Below are 22,978 nucleotides of genomic sequence, written 5' to 3'. Positions count from 1 at the left end.
AAGGGCAAAGAGAGACGCAAATTGTTGGACAGCTGTTGCATGGCTGCCTTGTGTTGCAATGCAGGCCAGCCCTGTAGGAGTTGCATGTACAGTGCTCTTTTGCAGCATTAGCCCTTTAGAGTTAACAGGTACATTGTTCGTAAGTTCTAAAAACATTTATGTATAATTATTTTATTTAATTATATGGGGCTTCCAGTGCTCTCCCATCCAAGGGATTGATCAGGTCTAAAGCTGCTTCAGCATTTCTGTAACTTCAGATGCTCTCAGACTTTTCACTGAGTTCCCAGGTTATACTTCATAATGGTGTTGGAGGCTGAGCCCAGGCAAACAAAGCATTGTTGAGGGGGATGTGGGGGAAAGATATCAAACAAGATGCAAGTCTTGTTGCATTTTAGTAACTCCAAAGCAAACAGGTTTTTAAATCGCATGGTTTTAAATAGTTAAAGAAAAGGGGATTTTATTCCCCTGTGATTTTTCAACTGTGATGCATGGTAGCTAAAATAATGATTGCTAGACTTAAAAAACCAAAATGGCACACGGTGTGAGGCATAAAACTAATTTAGAACTGTCTCTCTTTCAGCAGCTTCATGAAACAGTCAAAAGGAAACTCGATAGTAGTTCCGTTTCACCGCAGAATGGCGACCAGCAGAATGGCTATGGGGACATGTTTTCTGTTCCCAAGAAATTGCGTCATGATGATGGTCTTGTTGGATTGAGTGGCTCCTCTAATGGAATCCCTCCTGCATCACCTCTCCACCAGCTTGACAGCAAATCTTCTGGTGGAGACACCTTACAGCTTAATGGAAAACATTCCATGGGTCTAGATGGCATCAACAAAAAGTGTCTGCCAGACTCTAACCTTCAGCTGAATGGCAACAGTGATGCTGATGACCCCTTTGCTATGGTTATTAACAAGGAGCTTAAACAAGAACCAGATGACCTTCCTTGTATGATTACGGGACCAGGAAGTTCAATATCTCAGAATAATTTGATGTCTGATCTTAACCTTAATGAGCAAGAGTGGAAGGAGCTCATTGATGAACTTAACAGATCCGTGCCTGATGAGGATATGAAAGATCTATTTACAGAAGACTTTGAGGAAAAGAAGGATGTCGATGCTTCAAATTCAGCTGCACAAACTCCATTACCACAGGACATCATTATCAAGACTGAATTTTCCCCAGCAGACTTTGAACAAGAGCAGATGGGATCCCCACAAGTCAGATCTACTTCTGCTGGCACAACGTTCATTGGTACCTCTTCTGTTAGTGCTACTTCTCCATCAGTTAGTAATTCTCAAACTATGATTCAGCCTTCCAGTCAGTCAGTAACTCAAAATTCCAACCAGTCCATGATGCAGCCATCAAGCCAGTCTCAGAATGTTCAGAGGCCTCTTCCTAGTTCAATGTTATCTGGTCAAAGTTCAGGGGGTGCCAAAGAGATGTCATCTGCTAAACAGCTTCAGCAGATAGCTGCTAAGCAGAAGAGAGATCAGCTGTTGCAGAACCAACAGCAAGTCCATCAACCCAACCAGATTCCTAGCTGGCAGCAGTCTGGACCTTCACACAGTCCATTAACTGTTTCATACACTATGGAAAATCCCACTAGCCCTTCAGTTTACCAACAGGACTTCAATAACCAGAAACTCATGATGTCTAGTATGCCAAACAAGAGTTCTCCGAGGGCTGGAGTTAATTATCATGGTGGAAATATGTTAAGCCATCAGCCAAACAGCTTAAACCAGAACTCTGTATCTAGTCAAAACTCTGTGCTAGACTATGGGAATACGAAACCTCTTTCACATTACAAAGAATGCGGTCAAGGAGTTACAGTATCTGGACAGAACAAGTCTCCAATGTTGGCATACATGCAGCAGCGTCAGCAACCCACTCTGCCTCATATGAGCGATGAGCAGAATGGGATGTTTGTAATGAAGAAGTCTGGAAATACTGCTTATAGACCTCTAGGGCCACACAGCCAGGTAAGTGCTTGAAGTAGAAGGTTTGATAATACCGTAGTAAAGGAGGAGGGCTGAATAAGCAGAGCAGCCATGCAAAGTAGTTCCATTGTAAGGTGCATATTTTAGAGCTTAATGTAAAATAGTACAGTGGACATGACAAATAGCAACAGTCTTAATTGAGAAAGAAACATACTGTTTTTCATATTCTCTGAAAAGATAAATGCCATGATAATATACTATTTCTGTTCCAAAATAGTCACAGCAGTGATCTTTATAAAGACGGGGGTACAGTTCTTGAAGATCTGATAAATAGGATCTATTTAAATTTTAGGAGATCTTTTCACTGCTCTGATTATTTTTTGTTTGCATAGGTGTGACTAGGATTGAAGTTTCTTATGAGATATTACTAGTTACTCTGAAGACTGGAAAAGGGACCATCATAAGAATATTAGGGGAGTGGGCAGGGGAAGTATGGTTTTGTTTTATGCAGTCTTAAGATGAGGACTAAAAGGGATGCGGGTGGTGCTGTGGGTTAAACCACAGAGCCTAGGGCTTGCCGATCAGAAGGTCGGTGGTTCGAATCCCCGCGACGGGGTGAGCTCTCATTGCTCGGTCCCAGCTCCTGCCAACCTAGCAGTTCGAAAGCAGGTCAAAGTGCAAGTAGATAAGTAGGTACCGCTACAGCGGGAAGGTAAATGGCGTTTCTCTCTGTGTGCTGCTGACCACATGACCTGGAAGCTGTATGCCGGCTCCCTTGGCCAATAACGCGAGATGAGCGCCGCAACCCCAGAGTCGGTCACGACTGGGCCTAATGGTCAGGGGTCCCTTTAAGATGAGGACTAGACCATGTGAAAAATGAACATAAGATTTTAGCTGCAATTCATTCATTTTTAGCTTTGTATTTTTATAAAAAAAGCATGCCTAGACACTCCATTGCGGCGGTGCCCATAACCTAGGTTTAAGATGCCATTTAGCTCTTAGCTTTCATATCTCAGTTTCTAACACTGCCTATACCAGGCATCCCCAAACTTCGGCCCTCCAGATGTTTTGGACTACAATTCCCATCTTCCCCGACCACTGGTCCTGTTAGCTAGGGATCATGGGAGTTGTAGGCCAAAACATCTGGAGGGCCGCAGTTTGGGGATGCCTGGCCTATACGGCTTTATTAGTCTTCATTTCCTTGAAATCATCCAAGGGTAAGGATTGAACATCACATACTGTATTTATGGGAACCTAGAGCCAGAAAAAACAGGCCTCTTAATGAAGATGGATAACTGTTTTGACCAGTGAGGAGATACATTCCATCTCTGGTACAAGTTGTCTAAAAAGCCAATCAGAAATTTACTTAAAGAATGCTTCCACCTCCTTAATGAATAATACAACTGTTATTACAGTGTAATGTAAGTTATATTACAAAAGTGGCCTACTTTAGGGGTACCAGAGCACATATATTATAGTGGGTACTGTTAAGCTGCATCAGAATGTTGGGGTTTTCCCCCAGTGAGAGCACAACCCATAGAGGAATTCCATTTCTTTTCCTTATTATTGGAAAGTATGTGTGCTGTGTTTCTGTTCAGTGCTGTATTTAATGAATCCTCTTGGTTATAAAAGCCCTTTGTGCTTCTTCACACAATGAGGTTCATTGAATCCTGTCACTGGATGGTTGCTGCTCCATGCAGCCATTTCATGGATCTTTGCTTACCACTCACTAGACATTAACAGACTCTGACTTCATTGTGTGGTTTTGTTTCAATATCACCGTTAGTATGCATGATTGCTGCCTCTTCAGAAGTGGCATTTAATTTAAAGAAGATTTTTGTTAGACAGGCTTACTTTCATTTATCTTCTTTGCTACATTGTAATAGTTGCTGAAAGCAGCAGTCACTTTTAAAACCTTTTTGAAAGGGTGATCTTTGTGCTGCCCTCTGCTGCTGCTGCTGCTGCTGCTGCAGTCCTCCTCCAGCCATTGGGCTTGAAAAAGCCTAATTGCTAAAAGAGGAAAGAATGGGGGAGAGAGTGTGTGTGTATGTCTGTGCGCATCCACCCACCCACACGTGTTGTGTGAGATATGTGTTGTGTGTGTGTGTGTGTTTGTGCAGTGAAAGCCACACCTATTTTTTTTTTGTAAGTGGCCCCCACAGGTGGTGAAGAGGGACTGTGACCTGTACTTCCTCACCCACTTTATAATGTGTGGAAATACAGTATGTCTCTCTGTTTCTCCAGTCTGGTTTGTGCTTTTGCACAATGGTGGCATCATAATAAGAGAGTGGATTTCAATCAAAACTAAAAGTAAAATTCAATCAAAACTAAAATTACGTTGAGTATCACTTCTTGGCAGATAGCTATGAATATATGATGAGTCCTCCATCAGAAGCAGAACCATAGATTTAATCATGTGTTCCGAAACTGAATTCCAGGCTATCCATCTAATTTTTGTGTTTGCTTTTGTAGGATCAAAATCCTTCTGCTGGTGTTCCTCGCATTCCTGTTTCTGTTCCCGGCTCTGGTGTGAATGCACAGTCACCCAGTGTTTCCATGGCAGGTAACCATGGCAATCCAGCCTATCTCAACAGCCAGCAGCAAGCAGCTGTAATGAAGCAGCACCAAATGCTACTAGATCAGCAGAAACAGAGGGAACAGCAACAAAAACAACTGTTAATGGAACAACAGAAACAGTTTATAATGGGGCAGAGACAACTAATTGCTGAACAGGTAGGGGACATCAGAATAAGTGTAACTTTTCCTTTTTGTATTTGTCTTATTATTTTGATGGACTTTAACTCCTTCCTGTTACCTGATTATATTAAATAAGGTTTTGCTGAAGCCAAGGTGCATGTTATGCTGATTGTTTAAGAGCAGTTCAGTTCTGCCTGTTGATAATACTGAAGACTTCCTGCTCCACAAGCAAACAAACAAAAATGGAGGGGATTACAGTCACGTATTACAGAGGAAGAGTCGCATACCACCTTTCTCCTCTCACTGATACCGTGTTTCTCCAAAAATAAGACACCGTCTTATGTTTATTTCTTCTCAAAAAAAAGCACATGGTGGCTTATTTTCAGGGGATGTCTTATTTTTTTTATTAAGTATGGTACAGTTTAACCTACAAGGTTAAACTGCTTATCACTATGGCTTATTTTTGGGGTATGGCTTATTTTCGGAGAAACACGGTATCTTTCATTAGCTCCTGACAAAGCACAGAGGTAAATATGAATTCTTACGCAACCAAAATGGTAGCCCCTCCCCCGCACACACAGCAGACCTAAATGGATTCCCAAGTTTTGCAAAAATAAAAAAATCTTTAGAAAAAAAGGATTGTAATAACACCTCAAACTGGTTTACAAAAAGAATAAAACAATAACTATTAGTAAGATCAGTTAAAAACAAGTATCAAGAACATTCAAAAATAATTAAAATCAATAAGCTAAAATGAAATTAAAACACTCAGCAGCTTCTACATGTCTGGATAAGCTTGCCTAAACAAAGTATTTAGTAGCTCTACAAAGCACTTGGCAAGACCCGCCTATCAGCTGATTGTCAGGGCTTGATAAGCCTCTTGCAAAGTGCTTTGCAAAACCCATTGATGAGAAGATTGTCACATCTTGTGAAATGTTTTGAAAGGCACTTTGTTGCAGTTTGATTTCAGACCTTATGGGGAAAAAAATGTTCTGATGACATTGTGACATCAGGTAATGGGCCGGAGGGCAGTGCTGCCCACTTGCTAAATTGTTTCTGTGAGAGATGGGGGAGATCTGGCCAGATCCTGTTCTCTAGTCCCCACAGTGCAGTGTAAAAATGGTTCTGGTATACTGTACTACCATATTTATTTAAAGTGACGGTACAGCAATGTATTGCTGGAATCCCAAAGGAATGTTTCCACTGTACTTGAACATAATGAATGAACCTCCTCAGGATTAAAATGTCTCACTATTCTTCCCCTTTAATACATTTATTTGAGAGGAGGCATTGCAATGTGGATGTAGAGTCCCTCAAAATACCCCGTTTCCTTGACTTTGGAGCATGTTTACTAGCGAGGAACTACAGTACAAAAATCTGTGAAGAACTCCAGTGGAAGGCAAAATCTGTTATTCTACATTCCCTTCTGTTTTAGATAAAAAGGCTTAACTGTTCTCAAATTCTTCTAGGCAGTTTGCCTAGTTGGAATGTCAGTTTATTATTGAGTGAAGCTCATTGTTTTATAGATATGACTCCCTTTCTAACACCTTCTGTGATATATTCTGCTGTTTATTTTACTCTATACATTAGCCTTGATTTTCTTACATACTAAGCAGTAGCATTTTTCTGTACAGTGGTGCCTCGCTAGACGAATTTAATTCGTTCCATGGGTCTTTTCTTATGACGAAAAATTCGTCTAGCGAATCCCATAGGAATGCATTGATTTTTCCCCGAATTTTTTTTTGCCCATAGGAACGCATTAATTAAATTTCAATGCATTCCTATGGGAAACCGCGATTCGCTAGACGAATTTTTCGTAAAACGAATTCGTCTAGCGAGGCAACCTCCACTAGAGAAAACCTTTCGTTAAGCGGAAATTTCGTTAAGCAGGGTATTCGTTAAGCGAGGCACCACTGTAATTGTTTTAATGATGTTATTAACGTGATTGTAGACTGCTTGAGACAGCAATCAACCTATATACACCATTGCTTGTTTATGGCAAAGTTTAGGCCGTGTGTTCTTACAGCTTTGCATCTGCCCTGTTTTAGGAAAAGCAAAGGCATCATCAGGAACAACAGCAACAGCTCCAGAGGCATCTAACACGACCACCCCCTCAATACCAAGACCAGACACAGAATCCTTATCAACAACAGTTCACAGGTAAATAGGACCATGGGATTGATTTGTGAAAGACTAGCTGGAAAGCAGGAGAGGTGTATGCAAAAGCAAAGTGTCTTCAGCTTCTATGGATTTGTTCATTGGTTAACTTTAAAATGTTCTTTTATTGCCCTAATTCATAATCTTATGCTCTGGGTTTAAGTGCTTGGCCTTTTTAAAAAAACAAACAAACTATTGCATCCATACAAGTTACAGAGGAATCACTCCTACTGTGAAGTGTGCAAATGATGCATTTTATTTTTTCTCAGTATTGGTAGCACTGCTAAAGAGAAACGTAAGCTGATCATCTTCCTTACTTGCTATCTATCAATTAAATCAAGTATGTTAATTTTGGGAGGGTTCAGTACTAGGGTAGTGGCAGATGAGACAAACTGGATTGGCATATTTTTGCATGTGGTGATGGTAATTTTCATGCTAGTGCATATTCAGTGTAAATTTCCAACACAGATTGGCTCTGTCTAGGCTAGCTTTTCAGTATGTGCAAGTGACAGCTGTGAATGAGGACAGAGGTTTCCACATCAGTGGTTCATTTGAATTCACCCCCTGTATTGCAGAACTCATGCATTGTTGTTTTCTTTTTCCTTGCCCTTGTTTGGCAGTTAACAAGACTTGCAGAGTGTTCCTGGTCTGCCTTACAGCCTCTGCCTCGCTATAGACTTTATAGCAGCACTAATGAAGTAGACACATATATAATGGTACAGGTTGCCCTGGTCTCAGAGCTTCTTCATTCTCTGATACAACCAAAGTTGTGCTCCCAGTGTTCTAGTAATTTTGCCTAATTACTGTTGTTGCAGCAGCTGAGAAAATAGCCGCTGTTGTGATTTTATCCATGTATCATCCAGTTTACAATAACACTGTCTTGTTTGGGCACATGCACGGTCAGGAGTGGCTTGGCTCATGTGTGATGGTATCAATCAACCCTATGCTTGCATTAAATTTAAGCAGCCAGCTCAGATAGTTTTATTTGGAACAGTACATAGGTGACAGTCATGATTCTGCCCTTGCACCATAATATTCTGTTTAATAAACAGTACTTATTCCTGTTATTAGCTGCTAGCTTTGTGATGTGTGAAAGGTACCTCCACCCAATTTTAGTGATTGCCCTCATCCCCCTGCAAATACCACCCTATTCAAGAGGATCCCCTAACCCTTAAGAGAGGTTTTTCCATGGGGCTGCTGGGGGGAGGTAGCAGTGACAGGAAAGTCACCTTCTGCTGGCACTTCTCAAGGTTCAATGCAATGAGTCCTAAATACACCTACAAAATGCTGCAGTATATGTGTAATGTTGCATCTAAATTGAGGATATGTTCTGGTTAGTTTTTATAAACGTTGAAACTCTCCTTTTGTGTTATAGGCTCATCTCCAGCGATGGCAGGGGTAAATAATTTAGGCCAGTCTAACTCCAGTAGTCCACGCATGTTTTCTCAGACTCAGAATATGATCCAGATTGGCCCAGGACACAGTTCTGTCTCCTCAAGCAGCAATCAGCAAGATCGAGGAGTAACTCAGTATCCTGGTTTGCAGAGCATTCAGCGAGGTACCTTGTACAACATGGCATCTGGTATGACACAGATGGTTCCACAGCATGCAAATCCAAGTGCCAATGGACAGCCACAAATGCAAAGACAACCCAGTTTGGCACAGGGCACTGCTCTTCCTGCTGGATATGGACAGAGCACCCTAGGAACTGCCAGCATTTCTCAGCAGCACAGTAAAGGAGCACTGAATCCCAATTTATCCAAGCCACAAATGGCAAGGATGCCAACATCTATTGGGGTCCAAAATCAATCATGGCAGCACCAAGGTATGTCAAATATGAACAACCAGGCACAAGGGAACAGTGGTTTAGGGACATTTACTGCCAACTCCACTTTCCATATGCAGCAGACTCACCTAAAGTTGACCAATCAACAGTTTGCGCAAGGAATGCCTCAGGTAAGCCTCAACACCAGCAGGCCAATGACGTCCATGAACTCTGCTGTCTCTGGACAGATGTTGTCATCTATAAGTGCCCAGCAGAGGACGAACCCTCCTACCCAGCAGGCAGTCCCATCACAGCAGGTCTTGCCAGGCATGAATCAAGCTGTCCCAGATATGACGTCTTTCAGCCAGAATCAAAATCAGCAATTGCCTAACAGAGCCAATCTGCATTGTAGTCAAGGTTATCCAGTGAGGACACCAAGTCAGGAACTGCCCTTTGCCTATAGCAACCCATCTGGTGGGAATGGACTGCCGAACTTAACGGGGGATACAGATCTTATAGACACTTTGTTGAAAAACAGGACTTCAGAAGAATGGATGAATGACTTGGATGAGTTGTTAGGGAATCATTAAAAAGAAGTTTGGGGATCCTCCCCCCAAAATCTTTTATTTTTAATTACAACGATCTTTGGACCAAATACCTGTGGAATTGAGAAGATTCACAGGCACTAGTGGGAATGTATTGGAGCTGCTCCCTTCTGGGTCTAACAGCATGAGAAGTATGCCCCAATTTGATAGGATATAACATTCTCATTTTTGTACTGGGTCTGGAACACTGCTAATGGAAACAGTCCTGGTCAGTTTGGTCTGCATCCCAGCCAGCCCTTCAGAAGTTTCAATTTTAACAGTGTTTTTCAGTTGAAGGTTTAAATGCGAACCATGCTGTGGTGATGCAGAAAGTAAGCCAGCAAGGAAAACTCAAAATACTCAGTGTTAAGGCAATCGTTTCTACAACTAGTACTTGACAGGCTTCTTGATTCTAACTTGACCTGCAAAGTAGTGAAAGTTAACACTCTGCAACCTTTTTCTGAAGGAAAGATTGTGCAACACTTTCTTTGAAAAATCTACTCTAGTTTGAGAAGTCGTTCTTCTAGTCCCTAGTGATACTTGGCAAGCAAGATATGAGAGTTCACAGTAATAATAGCTGATGGCTTTCTGTGCTGAAGATCATTGAGTGTTAAAACTTGTCCAGCAGTAGGTTGCTAGAGCCCTAAACTGGGAACCTCATTCGTAAATATCTTATGGCTTACTAAGCTAAGCAATTTGCACTCTGCTGTGGGGGAAGACTGAGCTCTTGGTTTTTTGATGATTTTTTTTTATCGGAGAATCAGCTTAAAATCAAGTGTGCACTTTTTCTATCTCCCTTTTAGCATCCATTAAATGAGAACGTTGGGTTGATCACAGCTTATTTCTTCTCTTGGATTCAGAGGGCATTTATAATTAGCAATTTTTTGTTGCCACACATATGCTGTACCAATAAGAACAGGATCTGTTACTGTTACTCTGGTCAAGCAAGTGAAGGAAGTTTTGTGCCTTGGAAACTGTTACTAACCTGAAAAACTTTGCAATAATGGCACAGAGAGCCCGGGGAAGCGTAATACTTTATTAAAGGTTCTTCCATTGTGAGAGCCCCCATATTTTTGGGGATTTTTTTAGTGATTTAATCTCTTTAGAAATATGTAGACTAATCTCCAGTGAAGCAGATGCTGCTATTTCATCATGGTTCATGGAGACCCCTTCATACATATGTTGGGATGGTCCCATGCAGGGCAAGGAAAAGAGAGAATTGTTCTTAACAGGTTACCAAAAATTCTTCTACTTGCCAACAAACCACCTTTTGCCTTAACCTTTCATTTATAAAGGTAATAAATTTGAAAGTTGTTTTAGATGCACAGATACCTCTGTTCCCTACTCTGAGTCTGGTTTTGTTCTTTAATGAACAGGACTGTTTACCTCCTTAATTCATCACACCTGTCACTGAGAATCAAAGAATTTTCTTCAGGCCTATTCAGGAGCATCTCTACACAAGAAAAGTGTGAAGATTTGAGTTTAGGATATTTTAGACAGGGAAAAAGATAAGGGATACAACAGTTGAACCATAGGAAGGAAATATTTTACTGTATCTGCAGTGTTTTTCTCAGATGTGCACTTTGGAAAAAAAATCCGCTTTAACACTACTTTTATTTAATCTTTTCCCAAATTACACATGGATATTAGGTCTGTTTTATATGCTTGCTACTCATGAGCGAGTTATGTATGCCATGCTAAGCAGATTTTTGTATTGTATCTTGATGGACTGTTGATGGGGGTTAAATTGTGGAAGCTGCATGTTGATGAATGATTTCACTGCTGAATGTCCAAACTGAAGCAAATCGCATTGTTTGTATATTTTTAAAACACCATTTTCTAAGAGGCGGATCATTTTAATGAATGAAGCATTGGTATGACTGATAATATAAGTAAATTAGAGTTAAATTTACTAATATTTTCCACAAGTCAACGATTGAGTGAAATTGTTTGTGAGCTCAGTTTATTTAAAAAATTGGTCCAAAATGTCACCAGAAAATGTTTTAATCGCTGTAGATTTTTTTGGCCAGGGAACACATGCAGGGGCAGGGAGAGGGGTTAGGTATGGAAATAATTGAACTTTGCTTATAAACAGTTTGGAAATTTTGTACCAGCGTGCCTTCCTTTTCTTATTGGAGGTGTTTGGAGCCTCATAGTTTTTTAATTGTCTGGGTTCTGCTGATTTTTTTCTCTCCCTCAGGCCCACTGAAAAATAGCAGGTTTTAAGGAATTAAATAATAATAAATTCTAGTTGGATTTCCTAAACATAATTTGTGTCAAAAGAAAATGAAACCTCTTGTATTTCTAATGCTGCAATCAGATTTTGATGTCCAGTAAAATGCTAATGTCTTTTTCAGATGTGGACATACATTGTTTAACTTTGTTCAGTTTTAAGCAGAATGGCCTAGAATATTTTTGGCAGTCATAATTGAGTATGGAGGCTTGGTGGGGAAGGGCTCAGTGCTGCCCTTCAGCCGCTTGTAGCAGTTCATAAATGAATATTTACTTGAGCTTTCCATTTGCTGCAGCTTTAGAGCAATAAGATGTGGCTCCCCTGAGCTTTACTTAGCCTGCTGCCTCAGCTTTATTTATATACTGTGGTCATGGACAGGTGAAAAGGTGTTCAACATCCACTGCCTTCCAAACCCCCTACAACTGAATCGAAAAGGGTGCTCAGTTTTCTATACTACACATTTTTTGTGTGTAAATAAATGTTTACAGTTTTATATTAAAGATTGAATAAGAATTAGATCTGAGTGTATATTTTTTACTTTTTATAGATTTTAAAACTATAATTCTTTAAATATATATATAAATATATATATATAATGTGTGTGTGTGTGTGTGTGTATGTGGGTCGGGGGTGGTTATGATAAATATTTCACTTGTTTAAATGAACAGTTCAAATTTGATGCTAACCTTTTTTGTCATTGAAATGTATAAAGAGCCCATTAATCCATTTATTTTCTTTAACTACAATTACTGTGGCACACCAAAAAGAAATATTTCACTTCTGTTACATCATTATAAAAAAATAAATATTTTGCTAGTGTATTAAACAAATAGTTGTGTTTTCTGTAGCATCACCTGAACTACATATAGTTTAGCTTTGCTGTGGAGACTGATTTTTAAAAATTCTGGTTCCTTTTATCTGGCAGAAAACAAACTTAACTCTCTCCCTTTTCTTGAACTAACCCTAATATTGAAAGACAGAACTAAAATATGTTTGAAAGTCAAGACCATTGTTGTTGTTGTTGTTTAGTATTTCAACAATAGGTAGAAAAGCTTTTACAAACATTACCCATTTATTTCTGATCACATTTTGGTACCCTTTAACATGAAGAGTTGTTATATAGGAAAGAAGCTATTTTTCACCATTTTGAAGAGGAGTTATATAGGAAACAAGCTATTTTTCACCATTTTGAATTGTTGGCCTTTTTGATGCTTGTAGGCATTCACCCCCTTAGGTTTTGTTAATCACAGAGGAAATGAAAATGTTCAATAGATTTGTATATTGGAAAACATCTCATTCATATATATATCTGAAGGTGGTGTGTTGCTCTAAGCTCTTTAAGGGCCATTTCATTCATTTTGAAGAGGCAAACTCCGGGATTGCTACGTACAGGAGTTAACCTGTATGATGTATATTTGTTTACATTCTTGCTTCATGTTTTATTTATGTAGGCATTTGTGTAATGCCTTTCAGGGCTATATAGCCCTTTCAAGGCAGTTCCCATCATAAAATAATGGGGGAAAGTAATTTCACAAACAGCAGCAATAAGCACACTTCCCACAGGAGGGAGTGCCATAACAATTGGCCCGCCTCTTTTTATTTACTTAACCACCTTAAAGTATATCGTTTGTACCTGCCAGCCTGATAGACCATGTTAGTGGTCCCTCAGCACTGGGTCTTCAAGGTCAGGAAAATTCATATGGGTCTCCCTGGTCCCAAGCCATTTAGGGCTTTAAAAGTAATAACAGTAGCAGTACAGAATCACAATTAAATATTCCAAGCAACTGGACAGCTGCGTTTTTCACCAGCTGAAGCTTTTAGACAGTCTTCAAAAGCAGCCCCACATAGTACGTGTTATCAGTAATCTAGTCTTCCTGCAAATAGGGCATGAATTATTGTGGCAATATCTGCTTTCTCGAGATGGCAGTGCAGCGGGTGAATCATCCAGAATTGATAAAAGTCTGGGAGAACCCCAATTATTAAGTACAATAATCCCTTACTTTATGCATAGGCTCAGTTTCAAGTGTTCCATGTACAGTATACATGAAAAATTGCATATACTCTCAAACCCTCGGAGTCACTCTATGGCTAATGGGTGAGGGAGAGAGCGAGACATCCAAGTACTCCCACAAAGCATGGTGTGCATCTTAAAAGCTCGTTTGTGCCAGGTCTGCTTGGGATTACGTGGTGCAAAAAGAACCTTTAAGCTCTCAACCTTGCTTGTGACTTGTACAATTTCAAACAGGCCACCTTCAACTTCATATTGTTGAAATTGCATAATTCAAATGCACATAAAATGAGGGATTACTATACACCTAAAATGTTAATGGTGAGGAGGTCCTAACTATGCTGTTGCTATTGTGTATAGGTTAGAGTAAAATCCCATGTACAATTGTGTGTTGCTCTTTTACATAAAATGTTCTTCTGCTCCTTACCAAGAAAACTCAGCTTTGTAGGCTACCGGTTTGCATGACAAATGCAGAGACCACAGAATGATAGCAGCCAGCGCTTTGCATGGTAAGTAACTTTTATCTGTTTCCCCTTTCAAACTGAAGAATCATGTTTTGCATCAGAACAAAAATAAAGTATTTCTGACTTCTATCAGTCCATCCAAGCTGAATCAGCAATTTTCACAGTTCTAGTGCAGATCTTTTGCAGAAATCAATTATGCCTTTAGCTCGAGAGTCTATTTTAATCTTTTTTGTGGTTACAGAATATTCATATTCTAGTCTGAACCCTTAATTGATGCAGTATCAGGGGGGAAAATAGACTGTTCCATTTCAGATACTTAATTGTGTGTTTTGTAGTCACTCTACAAAGATGTGCAATTATTAGATAAGGGGTTGCTAACCTCCTTTGGCTTGAGGGCCACTTTCACCCTTGGTTAACTCGCCTGGGTCTGTATGCCAGTGATGGATGTCATCACCTGCATGTACACACACAGAATGGACCCAGCCACACGGAGCTCCCACTCCTCAGCTGATCTGTGCAGACCAGCTAAGGAGGAGCGGTTATTGCCCCCTCCATGCTCATCAAATGACTGTTGATCTGATTGACTGGAGAAGCTGCAATTCCCATTCCCATCAGGATGCTGGGCTGGATGGAGAAGTTTAAACGGGGTCTACTCCCCCCCCCTGCAGATGGCGCTGTGGGCTTGCCGATCAGAAGGCCAGTGGTTCGAATCCCTGCGATGGGATTCAAGCTCCTGTCGCTTGGTCCCTGCTCCTGGCAACCTAGCAGTTCGATAGCACGTCAAAGTGCAAGTAGATAAACAGTGGGAAGGTAAACGGCGTTTCCATGTGCTGCTCTGGTTCGCCAGAAGCGGCTTTGTCATGCTGGCCACATGACCTGGAAGCTGTATGCCGGCTCCCTCAGCCAAAAACCTTTTTCATTCCTAGGGCATTTCCCCTTCCTTCCTGGGCAACCAGGGGCTGTATGCAACTGGTGGGTAGGGCCAGAGACCAAAGTGAGCGGAGCAACAGATGTACCTCTAAGCTGCATCCCAGCCGTTCAGAAGTCAGGTGTTTCTCTACATCTGCACCCACATCCATCTCTCCATTTAGCCAACCAAGAGATGGATACATTCCAAACAGGCACTTTGGGGTAGGGTGGGGTGGGGTAGAATAGGGCTGGCGAATAGCATGGTCTTAGCAGAGAGTCTTGTGGTCTGTGGAGAGTCTTTAAGGATCAGATAGGGAGCCTGGATTTTGGCCCATAGGCATGAGATTTCCCACCGCTGCTCTACTGTATCAATAACCTTTTGCATCAGTTTCTCACTTAGGGTCTTGCTAAATGATTTGCCAAACTTTGTTCAGCCACCAGTTGTATATTCAATTAGGAGGCCAGTAGAGATGCAACTTTTAGCTGTGTGTTTCTCTTATGGTTTTAAACACCCACAGTGCAAGATGCTAAAAAGAGCCGCTTTTTCTGGTGGTGGAAGAGGGGTGCAACATACTGGCCACAAACTTGACAGAGCTGGGAAGGAGTTTAAGAAAGGTTGGGCTGCCGTGCCTTAAAGACCATCATGAGAATCACAACAAGAAGTTGTGGAGTAGCAACTTGTCCTTTGGCATTCAGAAGAGACTTTATAGCCCCATTTGCCATGGATCCACTTGCTAAAAAGCACATGTGCGGGTTTTTCTAGAGTTCATGGCTTTAGAGTTAGCTGCAGGGTGTTGTACAGAGAGCCTGACTCTAGTATGTTCTGCCATCTTAAGTTATTGATCCATGAAAAATGGAATAATCCTCACAGGTGTCATGTCTTTTAGAATTATTTTGGAATGTGTTTCAACTGAGGTTAAAAAAATCTAAAGTAGATTTTAAACTCAGGAGGATACTGGGTCAGTTTTTCACACACACATTTTTGAATTTCTTTTGTATTTCCTAGGGAGAAAGCATTATAAACGCCCTGGAAAATCTTGCCTTAGTTGCCACAGATTTTTGATAGTATTCTGATATCAGACCTGCACCCTAGATGGCCTAGAACAGGGATGGCCAACTCCCAAGAGACTCTGGTCTACTCACAGAGTTAAAAACTGGGAGTGATCTACCCCCTTTTGGGGGGTTCAGGTCAAAGCTGTTTAGTTTTTTTAAGGAAGGGAAGCCCTGTTTTGGTTTAGGTCAAACTTGTTGAGCTTCTTTTAGGAGGGAGGGAGGCCCATTTTTGTTTAGGGCTTCAGGTCATAGATCAGCTTTTTTTTAGGGAGGAGGAAAATTTTGGGTGAACGTTTTTTAGGGGTGTCAGTGATCTACCACAGACATCCAGTGATCTACTGGTAGATCACAATCCCCCTGTTGGACGTGCCTGGCCTAGAAGATGGTTCACGGATGAGCAAGCAAGACACAAGTTCTTGTTTCACTTCCATCCCTCAGTGCACAGGGCTTGCAGAAAAAGACTGTAGTCATCTGCATACTTTCTTGAGCTGCATTATTGAATCCTGTGGGATTTCTAAGCAAATGTAATTTGAATACACCTGCAAATTCCATTTTTTATCAGCTCCTTTAGTGGGGAAAAATGGAGCAGGAGGATTTTAATATGAAAATAACTTTCAAATAAGTTGTGTTCTTCACTTGCCTCCAGTTAAACTACACAGTGGGTAACATCCAGTATTAGTCATACTTAGAGCAGACTTGTTTAAATCAATGGGTTTACTCTGATTTTGACATTGCCTCCTATTTCTATGAGATATCTAAAGTTTTGACATTGCTATAAGCTTCAAGAAGTGCTTTAAGAAAGTACATCAGACATTTCAAAAAAGGAAGATTTGTATTCAAGTATAATCTTCAATACAGGTTTTTGTTTTTTCTTTTACTGCAGATTTGCTATTTGAAAATCTATCCCTGCATCATCAATACCATCTGATGATTTGTTTTTACATTTCCTTCCTCCGCACATGCATGAGAGCACACAAACAAAGACCACTCTTGAAAAGGCCTTTTCGAATAAGAATTGTGATTTGCATTCCCTGGATTTTGTTTTACTATTATTATTATTATTATTAATTATTATTATTATTATTATTATTATTATTATTATTATTATTTATACCCCGCCCATCTGGCTGGGTTTCCACCACCACTCTGGGCGGCTTCCAACAAATAGCAAAATACATTAAAATATCACAGATTAAAAACTTCCCTAAACAGGGCTGCCTTTAGGTGTTTTCTAAATGTCAGGTAGTTGTTTATCTCCTTGACCTCCGATGGGAGGGCGTTCCACAGGGCTTGACTTGTGCTTGGCACTCATTTTGCCAATCTGTGTGCAGTATTTTCTTACTGTGATAATCTATCAAGGCATTCATAATACCTGAAAAATGCATTGTGAACAGCTTGCTTATGACTGTTGATGTGTGGCCTGAGACAGCTGGTGGAAGTGAGTGAGGGGAAAATCTTGGCTGCTGGAGCAGATATAGAAAGTGAGTTACTTGGAAGGACTGATGGGGGTCTGGAGTAGTGCAGAGAATGGCAAGAGTTGCACAAGTTTTATTTTGGAGGTCAAGGCATTTGTGCCAATGTGGAGCTCTTGGAGCTCAGAATCCAGAAAGTGAGTTACTTGGAAGGACTGATGGGGGTCTGGAGTAGTGCAGAGAATGGCAAGAGTTGCACAAGTTTTATTTTGGAGGTCAAGGCATTTGTGCCAATGTGGAGCTCTTGGAGCTCAGAATCCAGATAGGAATGTTTATTTTGGGGGAGCAGAAGCAGCAAGTTGGATTCATTTAACCATGTATGCTGCTGTACTGATAGGTCAATGTCCGTGGAGCAGTTCTTCTTGTAGTTCCCACTTGGATTTTGGGGAGGGTGGTTGTATATAGAAAGGCCTCCTTGGTAGGACTCAATCTTTGGAATGATTCTCCTACAAATGTATGCCATTATTGTTGGTCTAAAGATGTAAACTTTCTATTTCTATTTTTCCATAGTTTCGTAGATTGATGGTGGGACATTTAAGCCTCAGCAGGAATATTTGAATTGGTGTTTTAATGAGTTGCTGCTATTCCTTTTTAGTATTACAATTTTTTGTTTGATGTACATTGCCCTGAATTCCTTTGGAGGAATGATGGTTCATAACAGGCATCCCCAACCTGCGGCCCTCCAGATGTTTTGGCCTACAACTCCCATGATCCCTAGCTAACAGGACCAGCGGTCAGGGATGATGGGAATTGTAGTCCAAAACATCTGGAGGGCCGAAGTTTGGGGATGCCTGGTTTATAAACATTTTAAATAAACAGAAGAATTACTAGGAAGTAAACCTGACAGCCCAATCACCCTACATGGTGGAAACAACATGCTTCACAAGGTACAGTGGTGCCTCTGGTTATGAACCTAGGTAATTCGTTCCGGAGGTCTGTTCTTAACCTGAAACCGTTCTTAAACTGAGGAACCACTTTACCTAATGGGGCCTCCTGCTGCTGCTGCGCCGCCGCCGCCACACGATTTCTGTTCTCATCCTGAGGTAAAGTTCTTAACCCAAGGTACTACTTCCGGGTTAGCGGAGTCTGTAACCTGAAGTGTTTGTAACCCGAGGTATTTGTAACCTGAGGTACCACTGTACAGCCCTGGGTGACATTCGAGGAGTGGTTGAGGAAGGTCATAACAGGAGAATGGCTGCAACTACAAAACAGACATACCAAGGCTGTGGAAGGCATTGATTGCTGATCATTTGGACCCACAATTACATGACATCTCTGGCAACTAGGTGTGGGGAGATGGTCCTCTGGAAATAAAATGAGAGAAAGAGCATGTGATGGCCACCTATTCTGCAAGAAAAAGGGTAAGAAGAATCTTACTTTTTTTTTTTTATAGAAAACTTTATTATATACAGTCAATACCATAAAATGAGTAATGCATCTAATAGTTACATTGTTCTTATTCCGTTCTCACCCGATTATATCCCCTCAAATCCCTCCCCCCCCTAACCCACCCGTTGACTTCACAACCGTTTCTAAACTCATCCCACTATTCCTTTTGGTTGTTCTGCATACCTTACTTTACGGTTTTATGATGTTACATAATTTCATTTAAATTTTCTTTATATCCTTGTTTGCTAGCTTTATTTATTAAAGAGCCCTTTAAATATCCAAAAAAATTTGTGGAATTTCTAACTTTTTTTGCAAATAATTTAGAAATGGTTTCCAATTACTTTTGGATTCTTTGTTTTTTTTACTACTGATTTCATCGTGTTTTATCGCCAAATTATAATAGTTAAGAAGTTTTCCTTGCCATTCTTCTTTGCTGGGGGCGCTTGTGGTTTTCCAGTTTTTTGCAATTAGTATTCTCGCAGCGGCTACCGCATAGCTGACACAGCATCTATCACTGGGTTTGATATCATTGGGCATCATCCCCAAAAGGAATAGTTTCGGGCATTTCTTAAATGAGTACTTCAACATTTTCTTTAATTCCTTATAAATCGAATCCCAATACACCCTGATTATCTTACAATTCCACCACATATGTATGTTAGTTCCTACTTCTTGGTTGCATTTCCAGCAGATGTTGCTTGACCCCGGGTAGAATCTGGCCATTTTAATTGGTGTAATATACCATCTGCTTTGCATCTTTAATATATTTTCTCTCAAATCGTAATTTGGTGTGAAATAAAGATCTCTTTTCCAAAGACTTTCCCAATCCTTCATTATTATTGGTTGTCCTATGTCTTGGCTCCATTTTATCATATAATCTTTGGTCATTTCCTCCTCTGTTTTCCATTTTAAAATGATTTGATATAAATTTGATATAAATTTATCTTTATTCACCAATAATATTTCTTCTAATTTGGATGGTTCTTTATTAAATCCTATTTTTTTGTCAATTTGTAGCCTTTGATTTATTTGAAAATATTCTAGCCAAGTGTTTAATAATCCCTTTATTTCCGAATATTCTTTTTACTGCCAATTCCCGTCTTTTTGAATTAATAACTCTTTGTATGTCGGCCAGTTTGATTCCATGTTCCTTCTCCTCACCGCAACTACCTCTAATGGTGAAATCCACCAGGGTGTATTGGGCTCGAAATATCTTCTATATTTCTGCCATGTTAAGTATAGCGATTTTCGAATGATGTTATACATGAAAGTATTCCTTTTAACTATTTTTTCCTTTAACATATAATGATGCCAGCCGAATCCCAGCCCTTGTCCCTCCAGGTCTAATAGGTCAGTATCTTTAAGTTGAATCCATTCTTTAATCCACCATATCGCTGCCGCGTCATGGTAACTTTCTAAATCTGGTAGACCATACCCCCCTCTCTGTCTAGAATCTATCATAATTTTGTATCTTACTCTAGGTTTCTTTCCGTTCCAAACAAATTTAGCGATGTCCTTTTTCCAATCTTTGAATATTTTTTTCTGATCCCCTAATATAGGTAAATTTTGAAACAAATAATTCATCTTTGAGGTCACAAACATTTTAATTACTGATATTCTCCCCAATATAGACAATTTCAACTTATTCCATACCTCTAGCTTTTGTTTGATTGTTTTCCAAATCTCCTTATAATTTTCTTGTATTAAGTCGATTCCTTTTACAGTTGTTTGAATTCCCAGGTATTTTATTTTTTTTACTATTTTTAGTCCAGTTTTTTCTTGAAGTTCTATTTTTTCTTTCCCCTCCAAATTTTTCACTAAGAGTTTTGATTTTTCAAGATTTATTTTAAAGCCAGCTAGATCTCCAAATTCTCTTATCTTTTCCATTGCTGCGGGGATGCCCTCGACAGGGTCTTCAGTAGTTATTATTACATCATCGGCAAACGCTTTTACTTTAAATTTTTTCCTTCCAATTACAATTCCTTTAATTTTCTCTTCTTCTCTTATATTTTTTAATAGAATTTCTAAAGTAATTATAAAAAGAATTGGAGATAGGGGGCATCCCTGTCTGGTGCCCCTCATAATGTTAAATTTGTCTGTTAATTTGCCATTTATAGATATTCTGGCTTCTTGCGTTTTATATATTGCCTTGATTACGTTATCCATTTTCTTTCCTAAATTTAAACTATCTAATGTTTTTGTCATAAAAAGCCATGAGACCCTATCGAAGGCTTTTTCCGCATCAATGGAAAGAAGGGCTGCTTTTTTATCTCTTCTGTCCTCTAAACATTCCAGAATATTTACCACTGTTCTGATATTATCTTTAGCATATCTTCCCTTTATAAACCCTACCTGATCTAGAACTAATTGTAATTACCTTTTCTTTTCTTCTTTTGCCTTTTCCCTTTTCTTTTCTCTTCTCTTTTTCTACCTCTTTTTAAAGTAATAAGTAACGATTAATAAATATGAATTTGAGAGTGATTTCATGGAATGTGAACGGTTTAAATAACAAAAAAAAAGGAACAAAGTGGAACATATATTAAAGAAGAAAAATTGGGACATCATATGTCTCCAAGAGACACATATTAATAAAAAACATATGAGAGTTTTGAAAAATGAAAAGTTAGGAAAAGAGTTTATAGCAGCTGATAGGAAGAAAAAAAAAGGAGTTGTAATCTATATTAAAAATAAATGGAATCCAGAGATGATATGGTCAGATAGAGAAGGTAGAACGGTAATAGTAAGAACGATGATAGAAGGAGAACACTGGTACTGGGTGGGCATCTATATACCTAATGGGAGCAAGATGGAATATTTGAAAAAATTAGAGAGCCATCTGATGAATTATATGGGACAAAAAATAATAATAATGGGCGATATGAACGGAGTCATTGACCCAGAACTAGATAGAAATAGTACAAAGAAAGGTACAAATAAGACAAAATTACCAAAAAAATTCATGGAGATAATGGGAAATTTAAACCTAATAGATGTATGGAGGTTTAAAAACCCGTTAAAAAAAGAATATACACACATATCCGCCCGACACCACTCTGCGAGTAGAATAGATTCAATATGGATCCCGAAAGAATTGTCATCAAGGACTCAAAAATCCGAAATAGGTCCAAATATCCTATCAGACCACAACCCGGTTACTATGATATTAAAAAATGACCAAAAAGACAGACAATGGAGGTTAAATGTTTTTTTATTAAATAATGATAAGATCACTCAGGAAGCAATAGAAAGATTAAAGGAATATTTCAAACTTAATAATAATAGTGGAGTTGACCCACTAGTTGTTTGGGATGCAGCAAAGGCGGTAATGCGGGGTTATTTTATTGCACAAGGGGCCAAAATTACAAAAGTCAGAGAACAAAACAAAGAAAAACTCTTGCTAGAGATAAAGAAAAAGCAAAACCTTCTATATAAAAAGTATAATAAAACGTTAGAACAAGAAGTTAAAATATTGAGAATGCAATTTGAAAATCTAATTGATCAAGAATTGGAACGACAATTGCAATATTGGAAATATAAAAACTTTGAATGGGCCAACAAACCTGGCAAATTATTAATTTGGCAAATAAAAAAAAGGAAAAATGAAAAAATAATAAATAGAATTAAATCAGAAGGAAATTATATATATAAAACCGAAGAAATTTTAAAAATCTTTCAAAAATATTATGAAATTTTATATCAAAAAGAAGAAAATTCCCCCCAACAAATTGACGATTTTCTAAAGAAATATAAATTACCAAAGATCTCAAAAGAAAAATTAAGCCAATTAAACAATGAAATAACAATCTTGGAAATAACAAATGTAATTAAAGATATGAAAAAAGGGAAAACCCCAGGCCCGGATGGGCTCCCAATAGAATTTTATAAGGAGCTACAAGAAGCATTATTAAATCCGTTAAAAGATTTAATGAATTTGATTCTCCAAAGAGGTAGTATACCTCAATCATGGAAAGAAGCTCAGATAACATTAATACCGAAGCCACAAGCAGATTTGGACATCCCAGGCAACTATAGACCAATTTCACTCCTAAATAGTGATTATAAAATTTTTACTAAAATAATAGCGAAAAGATTAAATAATATTCTTGAAGAAATTATTCAGAAGAATCTTACTTTTGAGTAGCAGCACTTTGTTTACCTTTCTCCCAGGCTTACAAAGCTGTTTCTTATACTGATCTTGGGTTATAGGTTCCAGAAAGCTTACAGCTTTCAGATTTTTCCTCCCTTAAGCAAGAGATGTACCATATTTGACATCTGCAGGACAATTCTACTGCCTTTACTCAGGGCAGA

At 39.2% G+C, this 22,978-nt stretch overlaps 1 protein-coding gene across 2 annotated transcripts in view; it reads left to right on the top strand.

Annotated features, from left to right (window-relative positions):
• The window catches only part of MAML1 (mastermind like transcriptional coactivator 1), a 31,846-nt gene extending 14,433 nt beyond the window's left edge, over positions 1–17,413 (top strand). The window contains exons 2-5 of one of the 2 annotated variants that reach the window (XM_035105633.2): positions 584–1,981; positions 4,412–4,672; positions 6,685–6,796; positions 8,169–17,413. In XM_035105633.2, coding sequence (XP_034961524.1) covers positions 584–1,981; positions 4,412–4,672; positions 6,685–6,796; positions 8,169–9,148 — 2,751 coding nt within the window. In that variant the 3' untranslated portion in view covers positions 9,149–17,413. Of the gene's footprint in view, positions 1–580; positions 1,982–4,411; positions 4,673–6,684; positions 6,797–8,168 lie in introns of both variants that reach the window. The other variant, XM_035105632.2, reaches the window with a different exon arrangement.
• The last annotated feature ends 5,565 nt before the right edge of the window (positions 17,414–22,978 follow it).

Source organism: Zootoca vivipara, chromosome 2, assembly GCF_963506605.1.
Source record: "Zootoca vivipara chromosome 2, rZooViv1.1, whole genome shotgun sequence".
Taxonomy (NCBI): domain Eukaryota; kingdom Metazoa; phylum Chordata; class Lepidosauria; order Squamata; family Lacertidae; genus Zootoca; species Zootoca vivipara.
This window is presented reverse-complemented; position numbering and strand designations above follow the sequence as displayed.